The sequence below is a fragment of the Crocuta crocuta genome, unplaced genomic scaffold, assembly GCF_008692635.1.
Source record: "Crocuta crocuta isolate KB4526 unplaced genomic scaffold, BGI_CrCroc_1.0 scaffold159, whole genome shotgun sequence".
Taxonomy (NCBI): Eukaryota; Metazoa; Chordata; class Mammalia; order Carnivora; family Hyaenidae; genus Crocuta; species Crocuta crocuta.
The window spans coordinates 1,984,189-1,999,624 of NW_027533263.1; the positions used below are offsets into that span (position 1 = coordinate 1,984,189).

At 39.7% G+C, this 15,436-nt stretch overlaps 1 protein-coding gene across 2 annotated transcripts in view; it reads left to right on the forward strand.

The window, feature by feature from the left end:
• The window catches only part of CDK15 (cyclin dependent kinase 15), an 80,249-nt gene extending 76,588 nt beyond the window's left edge, over window positions 1-3,661 (forward strand). The window contains exon 13 of one of the 2 annotated variants that reach the window (XM_077747627.1): window positions 3,564-3,661. In XM_077747627.1, coding sequence (XP_077603753.1) covers window positions 3,564-3,661 — 98 coding nt within the window. The remainder of the gene's footprint in view (window positions 1-3,563) is intronic. The other variant, XM_077747628.1, reaches the window with a different exon arrangement.
• Window positions 3,662-15,436: the final 11,775 nt, after the last annotated feature.

Consider the following 15,436-nt stretch of genomic DNA (forward strand, 5'->3'; position numbering starts at 1 on the left):
CTCGTTCCGAAATGATCTAAATACATAAGAATCTAAAAGTTTTAAATAGACTTGTCCTACTGACTGTCTAGATGACTGAATTTCCCTTCTCAAAAAATTTTAAACACCCACTTTCGTATTTATTTATTCTAACTGCGAAGCAGCTGTGATAATTATGCTGTCAGCTTCAGTAAGCTAATGAGGAGTCAGTAGAATGGAAGGTTTTGCATCTGTGAGATTTCTGCAGAACCGCTCTGCTGCTTTTTTCCTTCTCTCTTTTTCTTTCTCTCTTCCTTTTTTTTTTTTTTTTCTTGCTCTTGTTTTCTTTTTCTATGAGTCGGGAAGGAGAGTCAGGCAGTCCATGACCAAATAGGAATCCCTTTGATTAACTGGTTGTTTTCCCAACACTGTTCCACCAGAGAATTTGTCTCTCTCTCCTTCCTCTCTCCCTCTTCTCCCTCTCTCCCTTTTTTCTCCCAATTCCCTCCTTTCTCTCTGCTTTCTTCCTTTCTTTTTTTTTCATATAAATATCTGTTTCCTTTTTTTAAATGTTTTATTTTTTGAGGGGGGAGGGGCAGAGAGAAGAGGGAGACAGGATCTTAAGCAGAGAGAGTCCTATGCAGGGCTTGAACTCATGAACCCATTTGATCATGACCTGAGCCGAAGTCAGATGCTCAACCAACTGAGCCACCCAGGTGCCCCTCTTTCTTCCCCTTCTGCCTTCCTCTTTTACTCTGCCTCTGATTCCTCCTCCTTCTTCCTCTTCTTCTCCCCTTCTTTGGCCTCCCTCACTTTTCCTTCTTTCCCTTTCTTCTCCTCCCCCTCCTTTTTTAACCTTTTCCTCTCTCTCCCTCCTCCCTCCTTCCTGGCTTTTCAGGTGCTGCTGCTTTTGAAGGACAAGGAAGCCTGAGAGAAATCTTCATACCATTATCCCCAAGGCAAGGGGACACTTCTCTCTGAGGGAAATTCCCAAAGTGGTTTCATTTTGCGTTGATAAGAGAATAATCTGTGAAGTGTATACACTGTTTATTTTAGCTGTTTGTTTATGCTATCACATGAGCTAGGAAAAAAGTAGAATACAAAATTATGTATTATAATGTACCTGTGATAAATGTATTCTGTGTACCAATGAAACTTGATGCCTCCCCTTTATAGCCTAGCGAATGTGTAATTCCAAACCCAAGCACTCAAGGCCACAGACTACTCATGACCTCGAAGGCAGATGTCTAGGCCAAGCGAGGCAGAGACGGCCCTGCAGATTCATTTCTTCCTCTTTGGGTGTTAGCGGCCTCCAGCAAACAATATTATTGAGGCATCTTATGCTTTTGGTGTGCCAAAGCTAGAATCTTCTCTTCTTGTTAAGTTGTCAAGTATTTTTTTTTCCCTAAAGTTTATGTATTTATTTTGAGAGAGAGAGAGAGAGAGAGGGAGGGAGAGAGAGAAAGGGAAAGGGCGGGAGAGAGGGGGAGAGAGAGAGAGAATGAGTAGAGGAGGGGCAGAGAGAGAGGGGGACAGAAGATCCAAAGTGGAGTCTATGTTGACAGCAGCGAGCCCAATGTGGGGCTTGAACTCACGAATGGTGAGATTATGACCTAAGCAGAAGTCAGATGCTTAAATGACTGAGCCACCCAGGCGCCCCAAACTGTGTAATATTTAGAGCCACCCAGGTTTGCGTACATTGTCAGCCTAGGAAAAGTGATGCCCAATGAAAGGATGCCCTGAGTAGGTTTGTGGATGTGCTTTGGTAACAATGTGGCTATTGCCTCTTGCTATTTTTCCCAGATGCTATCTATGCTGATAGTTTGTAACAAAGGCTACTAGTTATTAAAAATATACTGTGTTCTGCTTCCATAACAAATTGTCACAAACTTAGTAGCCTTATAACAACAAATGGTTATTAACTTATAGTTCTGTGTGTCAGAAGTCTTACAAGGGTTTTGCTGGGCTGAAATCACGGTGTGAGCATGGCTATAATTCCTTCTTCTAGGCTCTGTAGGAGACTCCCTGTACACTATCAGGAAAGGCTTTCTGCTTTTAAAGATCTTCTAGAATATCCTTATTAGAAAATCTAGGATATTCTCCGCATCTCAAGGAGCTTATAGATGACATTTTTGAAGCCCCATTTTTGTTGTAAATAACATTCACAGGTTTCAGAGATTAGGACATGAACATTTCTGGGAGGAGGTCAAGAGTGTATTATTCTGCTACTCCATCAGACATGCGTTTTGAAAATATTTTCTAATTGATGGTTTGTCTTTTCATTCTCTTAACATTTTAACAGTATCTTCCACAGAGTTTTTAGTTTTATAATGGGAAATTCCCAGCTAAGCCTAGCTATTCCTTTCAGTTTTCTAGAATTTGGTAAATCTTTTTTAAGTCCTTCACACCAGCCCATCCATAGCAACATATCACTGAGTGACCTCCGTTGATGCCACATGGAGTGGGGGATTGCCCAGCACAAACTCTGTCCAACTTCTTGTCTCACAAGATCATGAGTATAATAAAGTGATTATACTTTACAAAAAATAAAAAATAAATATTTTTTCTTGATATTGTGTGTCAAGAACCCAAGATGTTTTGCATATATTATCTCCTTTAAACTTACGGCAACTTCTAGGAAGTTATATCATCCCCATTTTGCAGATGAGTCCTTTAAAATGTTTACTTTGGGAGAACTTGACCTATAACTTTAGTGTGATAAGCACATAGGAACCATACACACTTAACAAACACAGGCATTTATAAAAATGCAAACTTCCAGCATACTAAACCAACCCAATACATAAATCAGATGGCAAAGGTAGTGAGTGTGTGTGTGTGTGTATACATTATATATAATTTACAAAAGTTGTACCATAGAGTCTATTAAATAGATTGCCTGATGTAATGAATACACTAGGATTTTCCAAAATACAACTAGCCCCAGCATGATACTCATCACCTACCATCACTGGGACCCTTATCCAGACTCCTTGGCTTGATATTACTCCCTTCACCATCTGGTTCCAACTCATTTTTCCAACTTTATCTACTAGTCTGTCTTGCTCTAACCCTTCAAGATTACTTTGCAGTTCTCTCAAACACTTTCCTTCCTCCCTGCCTTTGCTCATGCTGATCCCCAGCCAGCAATAGCCACCCTGGAATTCGTTACCTGTTCAAAGTATAAACCTCCTTCATGGGCCCCCAGTGTGCTTGTCCATGCCTTTCCTGTGCTTCCTGGGAGATGTAGGAGAGCGACTGTCATAATTCTTTGTTTGCACCTCACTTTCAGCCCTTGTTTGTCAGTGTGTGTCTGTCCCCAGGTCTATTCCTGTTTTTGGATCTTCAACACCTAGCATAACACCTTTCCCAAGTGTTCATTTGGCAAATATATGTTGAACTGAATCAAATGAGAGGCATTTGGCAACTATTAGTAGATTCAGTAAAGCAAGTTATCCATGAGTCAGTATAAATTATTGGTGGGTAAGCCTGCCTCATGTTTTGATGTCTCTTCAGGTGAAAAATATTACAACAGACATAAAAAATACACCATGAAAGATTCCAGGAAATAACATGTTCGTGCTTTTCTCTTTTCCTTCCTACAGAGGAGTCTTTGTTTACAGTTTCAGGAATGAGGCTAAAGCCAGAAATGTGTGACCTTTTTGGTCTCCTACCAGGAAGGTCACCTCCCAGCCCAGTTTAGCAAATGCTGGTAAAAAGAGGGGGCAACATCACCAACCTCCTTTCAGGTAAGTGGTCCCAACAGTGAGCTTCCTTATGGGTGGGATTGAACAGTCATCACTGCCAGGTGGAGAGAACATTGTTCACAGATTCAGAGCACCACTGCTGTGTCTGGCTCTTTCTTCCCAGTCTAGGACAGGTGGCCTAGCCTCTTCTGGGCACATTGGGTCACAGGGAGGATGATAATGTGCATCTCCTGTCTCTCTCACTCCCAGAGGAATAGTAAGACTCCCAAGACAAAACTGGCAAGTCACTATAAGGCCTTTAATTCCTAAAACAAAACTGGCAAGTCATTATAAGGCCTTTAACTGACACACACGGGGTAAAGTAGGACACTGTCATGTCTCATTCTCTCAACCATGAAGTTTTCTTCATCAGCTGATAGGACAAAATCAGAGGTTGGAAACCATCCCCATTGGCTCAAGACTGAGGAGTGTCCTGGGATGTGGGACATTCAGTGCTAAAAATGGCACAGCCCTGGGTAAACCAGGATAGTTGGTCACCACAGTGGTAGAAATTACTACCTGGCCTGCCTCCAAATACCAGAGAAGACCTGGTTCAGGGCCTGGGCCCATCCAGGAGATGGTTTTAGATTCCTATGCGAGCCATCCTTGCCCCAGGCCTCTTAGGCCACCCCTTCTGCACAGTTGATCACAGGGAGTTCTCTCATTCAGGGTGAGTTCTAGGAACAAGGTTCTGATTGGGAGCCATCCACAATGTCTCAGACACAGCTACTCTCTTCAGTCAACCCAGGGTAGCCCAGCCTTCCAAGGCAATCTTGAGGAGGAAGGGTACGATGGAGAATTTTTCTGGAATTACCATACCCTAAAAGGAGTTCTGCTGGTAGGCCCAGGAAAGCAGGTGAGACAACTGCAAAAGCCACCCGAGTAGAGCCACCCCTAGATGTGACCAGAGCACTTCCCATACTGGGCCTTCTACAGTGGGTAGGGGGGACAATAATCCAGATAGAGAGATCAAGGTGGAGCCCATGCACAATGCCATCCAGTCACCTGGCTCTTTAGGTGACCCTAGCTATATCCCGAGCCACAAGCATTAGACTATGGTTTGACCACCCATTTGGAAACCACAGCTTGGCCATGCTTCCTGACAGAACTTTCAGGGCCTGGTGTGCTCCCCAGACCTGCCGGCTCATAATGTCATCCACAGAGCAGGGTTCAACTCTTTGCCACTTTCTCTTAGATCTCTTTTTGGCTGTTGGTATTTAAAGGCATGTAAAGATGTTTGCCTCCTGGATTTTCTAAGATCATTGCATTTAGAAATTTGGAAAGTTCCAAGGTATCTGGGTGGCTCAGTTGGTTAAGCGTCCAACTTCAGTTCAGGTCGTAATTTTGTGGTTCACGAGTTCAAGCCCTGCATCTGAGTCTGTGATGACAGCTAGAGCCTGCTTCAGACTCTATGTCTCCCCCTCTTCCCCTCCCACACTCACTCACTCTCTCTCTCTCTCTCAAAAATAAACTTTCTTTTAATTTTTAAGAAATTTGGAAAGATTAGAGAAATTTAGAATTATAGCTCTTCCTCAGAGCATTTTATAAAATATCCAAGTTTGTATTTTGACAGTACACAATTGGAATTAACAATAGGTAACACAATAATATGGTATTTCCCAAGCACAGTATTTTCTAAAACAGAGATTTTGCTGTATATTTATGTCATTTCAAACCCACTAGTTATAAGAACAGGATGTACTTTAGCTACATTCTATAAAGTAAAGGATTTGCCCATCATAAAATTATCAAAGACATTGATAGAAATGGTCTTACATGGTGGTGTTCCATAAGTATTACTATTATTTCTGTTATTGATATTTTATTTTACAAGCAGCCTGAAGGTAAGGAGGTAACCCTGCCTCTCTGATCTTCAATGACTTTCCACATAGGATTGTTACCTGTAGATATAAAATGGTCACAATAGAAAGTCAGTTAAATGCAGCACGTCGAACTTAGTGCCTGTGCCAGCAGTTCACAGGGGGAGGAGGCAGATTTAGCCTCAATTGGAGTAATCTCATGATATCCCTAGGCCCTTGGTATTAATATAAGGAGATAAAACCGTAGGAGATGAACCACAATAGGGAAAATCTAGAGCAATTAAACTGTTTAATAAATGACTTGGGATCAGCAAAATCTGGGTGTGCTGGAGTTAAACTAACTAAAGGTAATCACATGGACACTTGGGGCCTGTAAATCTTTTCCACTAAATTGAATTTATGTTAAAATATTCACTTTTCAGAAGATCCAAAATGTAAATTGGGATATTAGGACCTGTAACTGGCAGTAATGTCTCAAAATTAAAACTCATATCCTCAAAATGTCAGTTTCAGGAATGGAAACAAAATGTATACTGATGTCTACGATAGAGAAATAGAAAGGAACTAAAATTTACTGGATATATTATTGTGTGCCATGCACTTTACATGTTTTATTTTCAAGCTTGGCATGTTTTGAACAGTGGAGTATGGTATATCTAGAGATCAATTTTTATTATTTTTAAAGCTTTTTTAGTTCTTATTACCAGGGGTAAGATAATGTCTCTGTTATAATTTATTATCTTTTCTATCAATATATGGAATTCCATCAATAACTTTGCATTAATGTTTAACACATTTTCCTTACTCAATCTGATTCATATCTTTTGATTTTGTTTATTCTTCATTCACTTCCAGGGCCACATTACTACTGTTTCCGTTTTAATTTGCTTTACCTTACTAAGAAGCTTCAAACCTAACTCCACAATGGACCAGGGTTTTCATACCGTCAACTGTGATCTGGAATATTGCAAATGTGATGTCCAAAGCAACGGACATGATACTTGAAGAAAAAGCAATGAATGGTTATTGCTCTTGTCATATGCCTAGAATTTAACAGTGATTAGCTCAAAAATTAGACATAGAGTCAAAGAGTCTAAGAAGAGGATTTCTGAAAATTTTCAAATGTTTTGTTATTTGATAAAGAGATCCCTAGGCCAGAAGGGCTACAGGACAGATAAAAGGCTAACAATTAATAGAATCTGGAGACTGAGCTGGTGCTTACAGAGGCCTGTCCCTCCTGCGTTCACTTACAATTTCCCCCAACAAAAGGACTTCTGTGGCAAGGGGAGGATTAGTCAAAAGTTTAGAAAAGTCTCAAGGAAGATGGTTTCTTGGATAAAGTTGTCAACAAAAGGACTTGGCTAAGACTCTTTGTTAAGATTTCCTAGGGGGTGCTTCTTTCTTCATTAACTGGATTATCAAAACACACTACTACCCCACTCCAGCTAGATTTTAGAAGTTTAGATTGAGCTCCTAGTTAGATTTAAATTTTTGGCTATCTCCTTCTACTGAATCCCAGTTATCAGTGATGATAGCAAAAGCCATGAGGAACCTAAGCTCTGATTTGATGGTAGAGATATTGAACAGTAGGAACAAAGAATTCCAAAGATGGAATTCAAGCCCTGTTACACCATCAGACATACACGCATGTGCTCACACACACAACCCCCAAATAAAATGAGAGATCTGTCTCAGCTGAAACATGTATCATTTTCTATAATGACTCCTTCTAAAACAAACCAGGGAAACTCAAATTACTTCATCTACACATCATCTACTCAGGAAATGTAGTAGTCTAGAAACCAGAGACTTCTATGTATCCTTTTAAAAAAATGTTTTATTTATTTCTGAGAGAGAAAGAGACAGTGTGAGCAGGGGAGGGTCAGAGAGAGAGAGGGAGATACAGAATCTGAAACAGCCTCCAGGCTCTGAGCTGGCAGTCAGCACAGACCCCGACGAGGGGCTCGAACCCATGAACCGTGAGATTGTGACCTGAGCCGAAGTCAGATGCTCAACTGACTGAGCCACCCAGGCACCCCTTCTATGTATCCTTTAGAAGAACAAGGAAGAACCAATGAAGAAAGAATTTAAAAAATAATACCTCTAGACTCAAAGTCTTCCCAAAGATGGGAAAAGGAAAAATGCATACAAATAACCCAAAGAAATCTACCTTAGTAAGTATTTGATTTTAGTAAGGTATGTGACAAAATCTCTCCAAACATACCTGAGAGATGAAACTGTGGGCTGGATTATGGGACAGATATATGTCTCAATGAATGGTGGTTTTTCAACCTAGAGAAAAGTTAATAGTGGTGTGGTAGAAAGTACAGTCTTAAGTCCCATCCTGGCCAAATATTTGTATTTATTACCTGAATAAAGTCAGAGAAGGTCCACAATTTATTCATACAACTCACTGAAGTAGTTATAATTAATATATTACTTCCATTTTACCAAAGAGGAAACTAAGACTCAAAGAAGTTAAATGGTAGTATACCAGAGTTAAGCTACAAACCTCAGGTCTGGCTGTCTCCAATGTGTATGATCTTACCAGTAATCACATACCTATCAGATCTGGAGAATCTGATCTGTTCTCGAAGAAGCAGATGATATTTAGCACTGGATCATAATTCAAAAGACTAAGCCCTTGCTAAAAGCTAATGTGTATGTACCACTATATACCTATTAGGATGGCCAAGTTCCAGGACACTGACAACACCAGATACTAGCAGGGATGTGGGGCAACAGAGGAACTCTTGTTCGTTGCTGGTAAAAATGCAAACTAGTTCTTTGGAAGATAGTTGGGCAGTTTTTTACACAACTAAACATACTCTTACCATATGATCCAGCCACAGTGCTCCTTGGCGTTTACACAATGGAAGTGAAAACATGTCCACACAAAAATCAACACATAAGTGTTCATTCATAATCACCAAAACTTGGGCACAACCAAGATGTCTTCCAGTGAGTGAGTGGATAAATAAACTGTGGTACATCCAGACAAAAGAATATTATTCAACACTTTAAAAACAATGAACTGTCAAGCCATGAAAAGACACGAAGGAGCCTTAACTGAATATTACTAAGAGAAAGAAGCCAATTTAAAAAAACTGCATATTACATGATTACAAGTGTATGACACTCTGGAAAAGGCAAAACTATGAAGACAATAAAGACAGCAGTGGTTGCCAGGAGTTAGGAGGGAGGGATGAATAGAGTACAGATGATTTTTAAGGCTGTGAAAATAAGTATGATACTATAATTGTGGATACATGTCACTATAAATCTGTCCAAACTTACAGGATGTACAACACCAAGAATGAATCCTAATGTAAACTTACGGGCTTTGGATGATAATAATGTGTCAGTATAGGTTCATCAATTATAACAAATGTACCATTCTGACAGGGGGAGGCTATGCATGTAGGGGTGAGGAGGGGCAAGAGTTATATGGGAAGTCTCTGTAACTTCTGCTGAACAGTGCTATGAATGCTAATAATGCTCTAAAAAGCTAAGTCTATTAAAATCAAATGGGGTGCCTGAATGGCTCAGTCAGTTACGTGTCCGACTCTTGGTATCAACTCAATTTCTGATCTCATAGTCGTGAGATCAAGCCCCACATCAGGCTCTGCACTGACCGCATGAACCTTCCTTGGGATTTTCTCTGTTCCCCTCCCCCACTCATGCACACAGGCACACTCTCTCAAAATGAATAAGTAAACATTTAAAAACAAATAAAAACGTCTAAAAAGCTATTGGGCAACAAACCAATATGACTTTTATTCTTATAAAATTTTATCTGATTTAATTTCTTACACTTTAGACTTAAAATGTCAACAAGTTAAGTAAGGCTATGACTTAGTAGACGTTGGCATTTTTAAGTACAATGTGTCTGGCTGTTCATGAAAGGTAATGACAATACTTTTAGGTGATATAAATGAAAGAATAATAAGATGGTGTCCCTGAAGGGTTACTGGGTGGCTCAGTTGGTTAAGCGTCCGACTTTGGCTCAGGTCATGATCTTGCAGTTTGTGAGTTCGAGACACGCATCAGGCTCTGTGCGGACAGCTCAGAGCTGGAGCCTGTTTCAGATTCTGTGTCTCCTCTCTCTCTGCCCCTCCCCCACTCATGCTCTGTCTCTCTCTGTCTCAAAAACAAATAAACTATAAAAATAATTTTTGAAAAAGATGGTATCCCTGAGAAGGGAAATAGTTTACTCTCCACTGATCAGGTCACATCTAAATTATCATTTATCTGTACCCATCACACTTTAAAAGAAAAATCATATTGAAGTAAATATTTATTGTGCATCTATTAGCTCACAGATCTAATTATGCTTAGTCCTTTTCACAAGACTAAGAGGTAAGTGTAGTTATTTTACAGAGAAGAACACAAAACCAAATTTAAGTAGATTTAGTGCTCAGATTCTCTGTCCCCGAAGTCTATGCTTTCCCTACCTCAAAATGCAACTCTGTGCTGCACACACCAAGGATGGCTACTAGGAGACTAGAGGGTGTGGAGGCCAAGGCACAGGGAGAAATAATCCAAAGAAAGTAAACCCAGGGGGCAGAGAAACTCCCTCCAGAGGCTTGAGGGTTCTCATAGAGCAAAGAGGCTGGCCCTGTACTGGATGGTTGTGGAGCCAAGACAAATACATTGAAAGCTCAGAGATCCTAGTTTTGATATAGCAGGAAGAGTCCTTGAACAATTTCACCAGCCCACTACCGATGGAATGAGTTTGCATAACAGTAGGGGGCTTCCTCTGCACCCCAGGAGACATGGAAAGCTGTAGAACAGATCTCCATATTAGGGATTAGAGTAACTGAACTTTAAGGTCCCATCTGATTCCAAGATTGTTGAGTAAGGACTTTAGAACAGCTGTTGACAGACTATACTTGGAATTATAGTGAGATCTTATTGTTGCAAGAACAGGTAGACTTTTGGGTTTTTTAAAAGGTTTTTTTTTAAAGTAGAAATTGATAAAATTATGCCCTTTAATTATAATGGAAAATAAATCATGCTTGTGCTTTATTCTTTTTCTCTCTTAATTAGTAGATCTGAGGCACCGGGGCAGCTTAGCTGGTTGAGCATCCAACTCTTGATTTCAGCTCAGGTCATAATTTTACAGTTTGTGGGATCAAGCCCTGTGTCAGGCTTACATTTCACTGACAGTGCTGGACCTGCTTGGAATCTCTCCCTCTCTCTCTGCCCCTCTCCTGCTCTTTCTCTCTTTCTCTCTCAAAATTAATAAACTTTTAAAAAATGGTGGATCTACCTACTCAAAGGCTTAATAAAAATTATATATAAAACACCAAAACATCATTACAGTCTTCCTCCCTTATTTTGTAAAAGGAGCATTCCTGGCACTCATATATACTTTTTCTTCCCATGTTTTTGTTGATTCTTCTGCATAGACATACACTTGACCTTTGAAAACATAATTTATAATTCAATTTGACATATTATTTTAATGATGCTTACTTTCTCAGTCACTAATACTACTCACCTAATATTTCTGTCTCCCAGGCTCCATAATTGGATGGCACTCCTTGGTCCTCTGGTAAGTGGATAAGGCTGTATGATTAGTGCTGGCCAGTGAATTGTGAGGGGAAGTGATATATGTCACTTCTGAGCCAAGCATTCATTTGATTGCCTGTGCAATACCCTCTAGATCTCTTTTTATTTTTTCCTCTGTTACAGTGACTAGCGGCATTCAGGGTGGTCCCAGAATGAGGAGATGTAGAACAGAGTCCCCAGATGACATATGATGAATATATAATAAGAAAGACAAATAAAACTTTGTGTTAAGCCACTAATATTTGGGGATTATTTGTTATTGTGGTATTACCTAACCTATCCTGACTAGAACTGAGTCACTGTCCAACATGGCAGTTACTAGCTATATGTGACTCTTTATGTATAAATTTAAATTTAATTAAGTTAAAAATTCAGTTCCTCGGTCACACTAACCACATTTCAAGAGGTCAAGAGCCACATGTGGCTAGTGGCTACCATAATGCACAATGAAGGTATAGAACATATCCATCCCTACAGAAAGCTGGTGATATACAGCAGTAGGAGGTTTAATGACATCTTCTTACTTTTCTTGATACTTTAAGTGTGCATCTAATACCATCTTGGAGTTATTCTCAAAAAGTGTCACTTTTCTAAAACAAAATCTCTGGCAGTGTAGAATGGAGATTACCTTCTGGAGGAAAATAAATCACTTTGAAAAGTTACATTTCTTAGAACTAGAGGGCTCAGAGGTCTTTTCCTGTAGGATATATAGCAGAAGATTGACACCTTTTGGTTACTCTTGACAACTTTCATATATGAATTCTCACATCTCCACACCTATTTTAGTCCATCTTCTCTGAACCTATTCACATTTTCTACTTCTAACTTCTCTGTATCCTTAAGTAGGTTAATAGGCACCTGGTATAAGATCTGAGGTGCTCAGTAATAATTCATCCAAGTTTATTAGCATCCTTGTAAACAATTGTTTCTACTGTAAGAACTGTCATTGGATAGTATAAGAAAATCTTGTAGGAGACCCAAACTGAACCAAAGTATAAAATAATTCTTCCCATATATTTATTCATTCATTCCACAACTAAACACTAGAAATAGAAAAAAGTAAATTTCTCCCAAGGATTTTATAGTCTAATGGAGAATTAGAAATAAATACAAGATCCAGTGACAACATAACCATCTGTCCTATCACAGAGGAGATTACAGTTAATCTTTGTCTCAGAATGAGAGTTTGTCAGGCAGGCAATCAAGGGAGTGAAAACAAGACAGCTCTAATATAACACTCCATGTTAATTATACTTTAAATAAATATATACATACACACATGCATACATACATAAAGAAAGGCTGTATGAGGGAAATACGGAAGGGATAAGATATTTTTAGCTGAAAGGAATTGAAAATCCCAAATCAATAGTTTAATCCATGAGGATATTATTTCACATAAGAATTCCAGACATAGGTGTTTCCAGTATTGATTAATTTGATGGGTCAATGACATTAACAACAACCCAGGTTCTTTCCATTTTTCTTCGCTGTATTTTTGATGTCCTTCATTGCCTTATTCTCAAGCTGTTCTAATCATTGTCACCAGATGCTACCAAAGTTTCAGGCATCACATGGGGGTACAACAACGTCCAGATGAAGAATAGGGCATCTCTTCCTGCATGCTTCTTTTTCAAAGAAAGCACCTTTCTCTTCATATCTTAGTAATCAGACTGTCACATCTCCACTCCTAAACTGCTAGCAAGGGTAATAAGATAACTGATTTAGAATGATCAGGAACTATTCCTGATATGAAGCTAGGATCACCTTTCCTGGGGTGTGAACTCCTGAATAATCACAGCTTTCTTATAACTGAGGAAGAAATGAGAACCACTGTTGAATAGACAAGCAACAGTTGATTGTGGAGTCTAAGAGTGCAGGGAGCAGTGTGGAAGGTGGTGAAGAATGGCCATAAGCTTTCCAGTCTGGGGCCTAGATAACTTGTTATATAATTTACAGTCAGATAATTAGTTTGGGAGAGAAGACTATGAGCTCGTTTCTGGACATAGTGAGTTTGAGGCATGCATCAGACAGTTGTAACTGCTGACTTGGGACCAGGAAATGAGGACTGGCTGTATGTGGGCGTCACCTACATAATAATATCCTTCAAGTCTCAAAGATAATGATTGTCAAAAAGAACATATATAAAGAGAAGAAGCACAAGGCTGAGAGACGAATCAGCAAAGGAGACAAAACATTAGTGGCTACATTTTGATGGGTTGGAGGGGGTGGGGCAAAAAACAAGAATCATTCTGGGTGACAAAATATAAGAAGAATGTTCTAAGAATGAATGACTTACAGAGAAAAATGTCAGGGGACTGTGAACTAAGGCTGGCCATGGATTTTGGTGGGTACTGGTCATCAGTGACCTATAAGGGAGTAGTTTCTATAGATAGAATGGTGGTCATAGAACAATACAGTGGGTTAAAGAAGGAGTGGTAAGAAAGTAGAAGCAAGGAATATCTTTCAGAAATTTTCATGAAATGATGCAAAGGATGGAGTACTAGCTGAAGTGTGGAAGGCCTGAAGGAAAAAGAATTAAAGAAGTTGGAAGCATCCATGCACAATCTAAACACATGAGGCATGCTCCCTCCTTAGACTTAGACTTCCACCAAACATCCACACAGCCAAATCCCTTGCCTCCTTCAAGACTTTGAGCCAACGCTGCCTGTCTCCTTCATAAAATGGGGATAATGATAGTATCTATCTCATAGAATTGCTTGTGAGGATTAAATGAATTAATACACTTAAAGTACTTTAAACAATGCCCGGCAGATAGCAAGCATTATAAAAATCAGCTGGTAGTAGTATTGGTGGTGATGGTAATAGTTGTAGCGGTGGTTTGTCTATGGAAATGGTGGTCGTGGTGGTGGTGGTAGTGACGGTGGTGATTGTAGTCACATGATGACCATGTAGTCACATGGTCACAGTAAAATGGAAGAAAAATGGACCACGGAAATTAAAGGTGCCAAAGCCATGGTATTCTAGCTAACATGGTAAGGCAGGGGTCCAGGAGGACAATAAGAAATCAAGTAATATAAAGAATGAAAGAGTTACATTAGGGGTTAGAAGTGAAGTTGAGGGAGGAAAGGTGACCACACCTGGTTCTGGCTGGGTGTGACTGTGGTTTCCTATGGTGAACCTGGCCAAGTTAAAGTTTCAGGCACTTTTACAATGAAGTACACTTGGGTTTTATTAGTGCCTTGCTCTAATAAACACTCAAAACTAAAGATAGGTATTTAGGGGCACCTCGCTGGCTCTGTAGTAGAGCACACAACTCTTGACCTCTGGGTTGTGGCTTCAAGCCCCACGTTGGGTGTAAAGGTTATTTAAAAATACAATCTTTAAAAAGGGGGAAAAAGATAGCTGTTTTAAAATATAAATGTTTTTCGGGACACCTGGGTGGCTCAGTAGGTTAAGCGTCCGACTCTGGCTCAGGTCAGGATCTCACAGTTCATGTGTTCGAGCCCCGCGTCGGACTCTATGCTGACAGCTAGCTCAGAGCCTGGAGCCTGTTTCAGATTCTGTGTCTCCTTCTCTCTGAACCTCCCCTGCTCATGCTGTCTCTCTCTCTCTCTCAGAAATAAATAAAACATTAAAAAATATATATATATGTAAATGTTTTTCTTTCAGACAAATTTCAATTGATACAAACTTGTATGAAATATAATAGTAGCACTGATTTGTTTTTGGTCCTCCGAGATTTTTTGTCTTTTTTTAGTTTTGTAGGTATTTTGTAATTTATTATGTTTAAACAATATTTGAGGAAAGATCTAGGGGATTCAAGGTAGGAAACGCAAAAGGTCAAGCTAATAGTACTAACAGAGCCCACTACAATGGCCACAAAGGGCCACATATCTCTAGAAAAGACAATTCCCCAAAAGGGTGGCTGGGGAAAGCAGATAAAAGACCAAAGTTGGGTCATGTGACAGGTGTCACTTGAGTAACGGTACTGGGGCCAGAGATAAAAGCCCACTCCTTCTGGTCACATGACACAGCTTCATTACGCTCCCAGCAGGGGGTTAGAGAGTCTGGATGCCATTTTTACTTATTTATTTATTTGTGTGTTTTTCCCCTTATTCTGTGATAATGAGAAAATGTTTAAACTCCCATCTCTGTGTTTAAACATTTCTCCCTGCTGACAGCAGCGGGATACCCCTTGATCAACTGTCAGATTGGAAAGTGCAATTTTTCTGGAAAGTAAACAGCATGTTAGCTGGTTGGAAATAATTTTCTGTTTATTGGTAGCTGTTAGTCCAGGAGTGATGGAGCCCTGTGACAGCACTTGTCAAGTGAAGAATACAAAACAAGTTTGGAAATACCTTTAAGACATAGTTT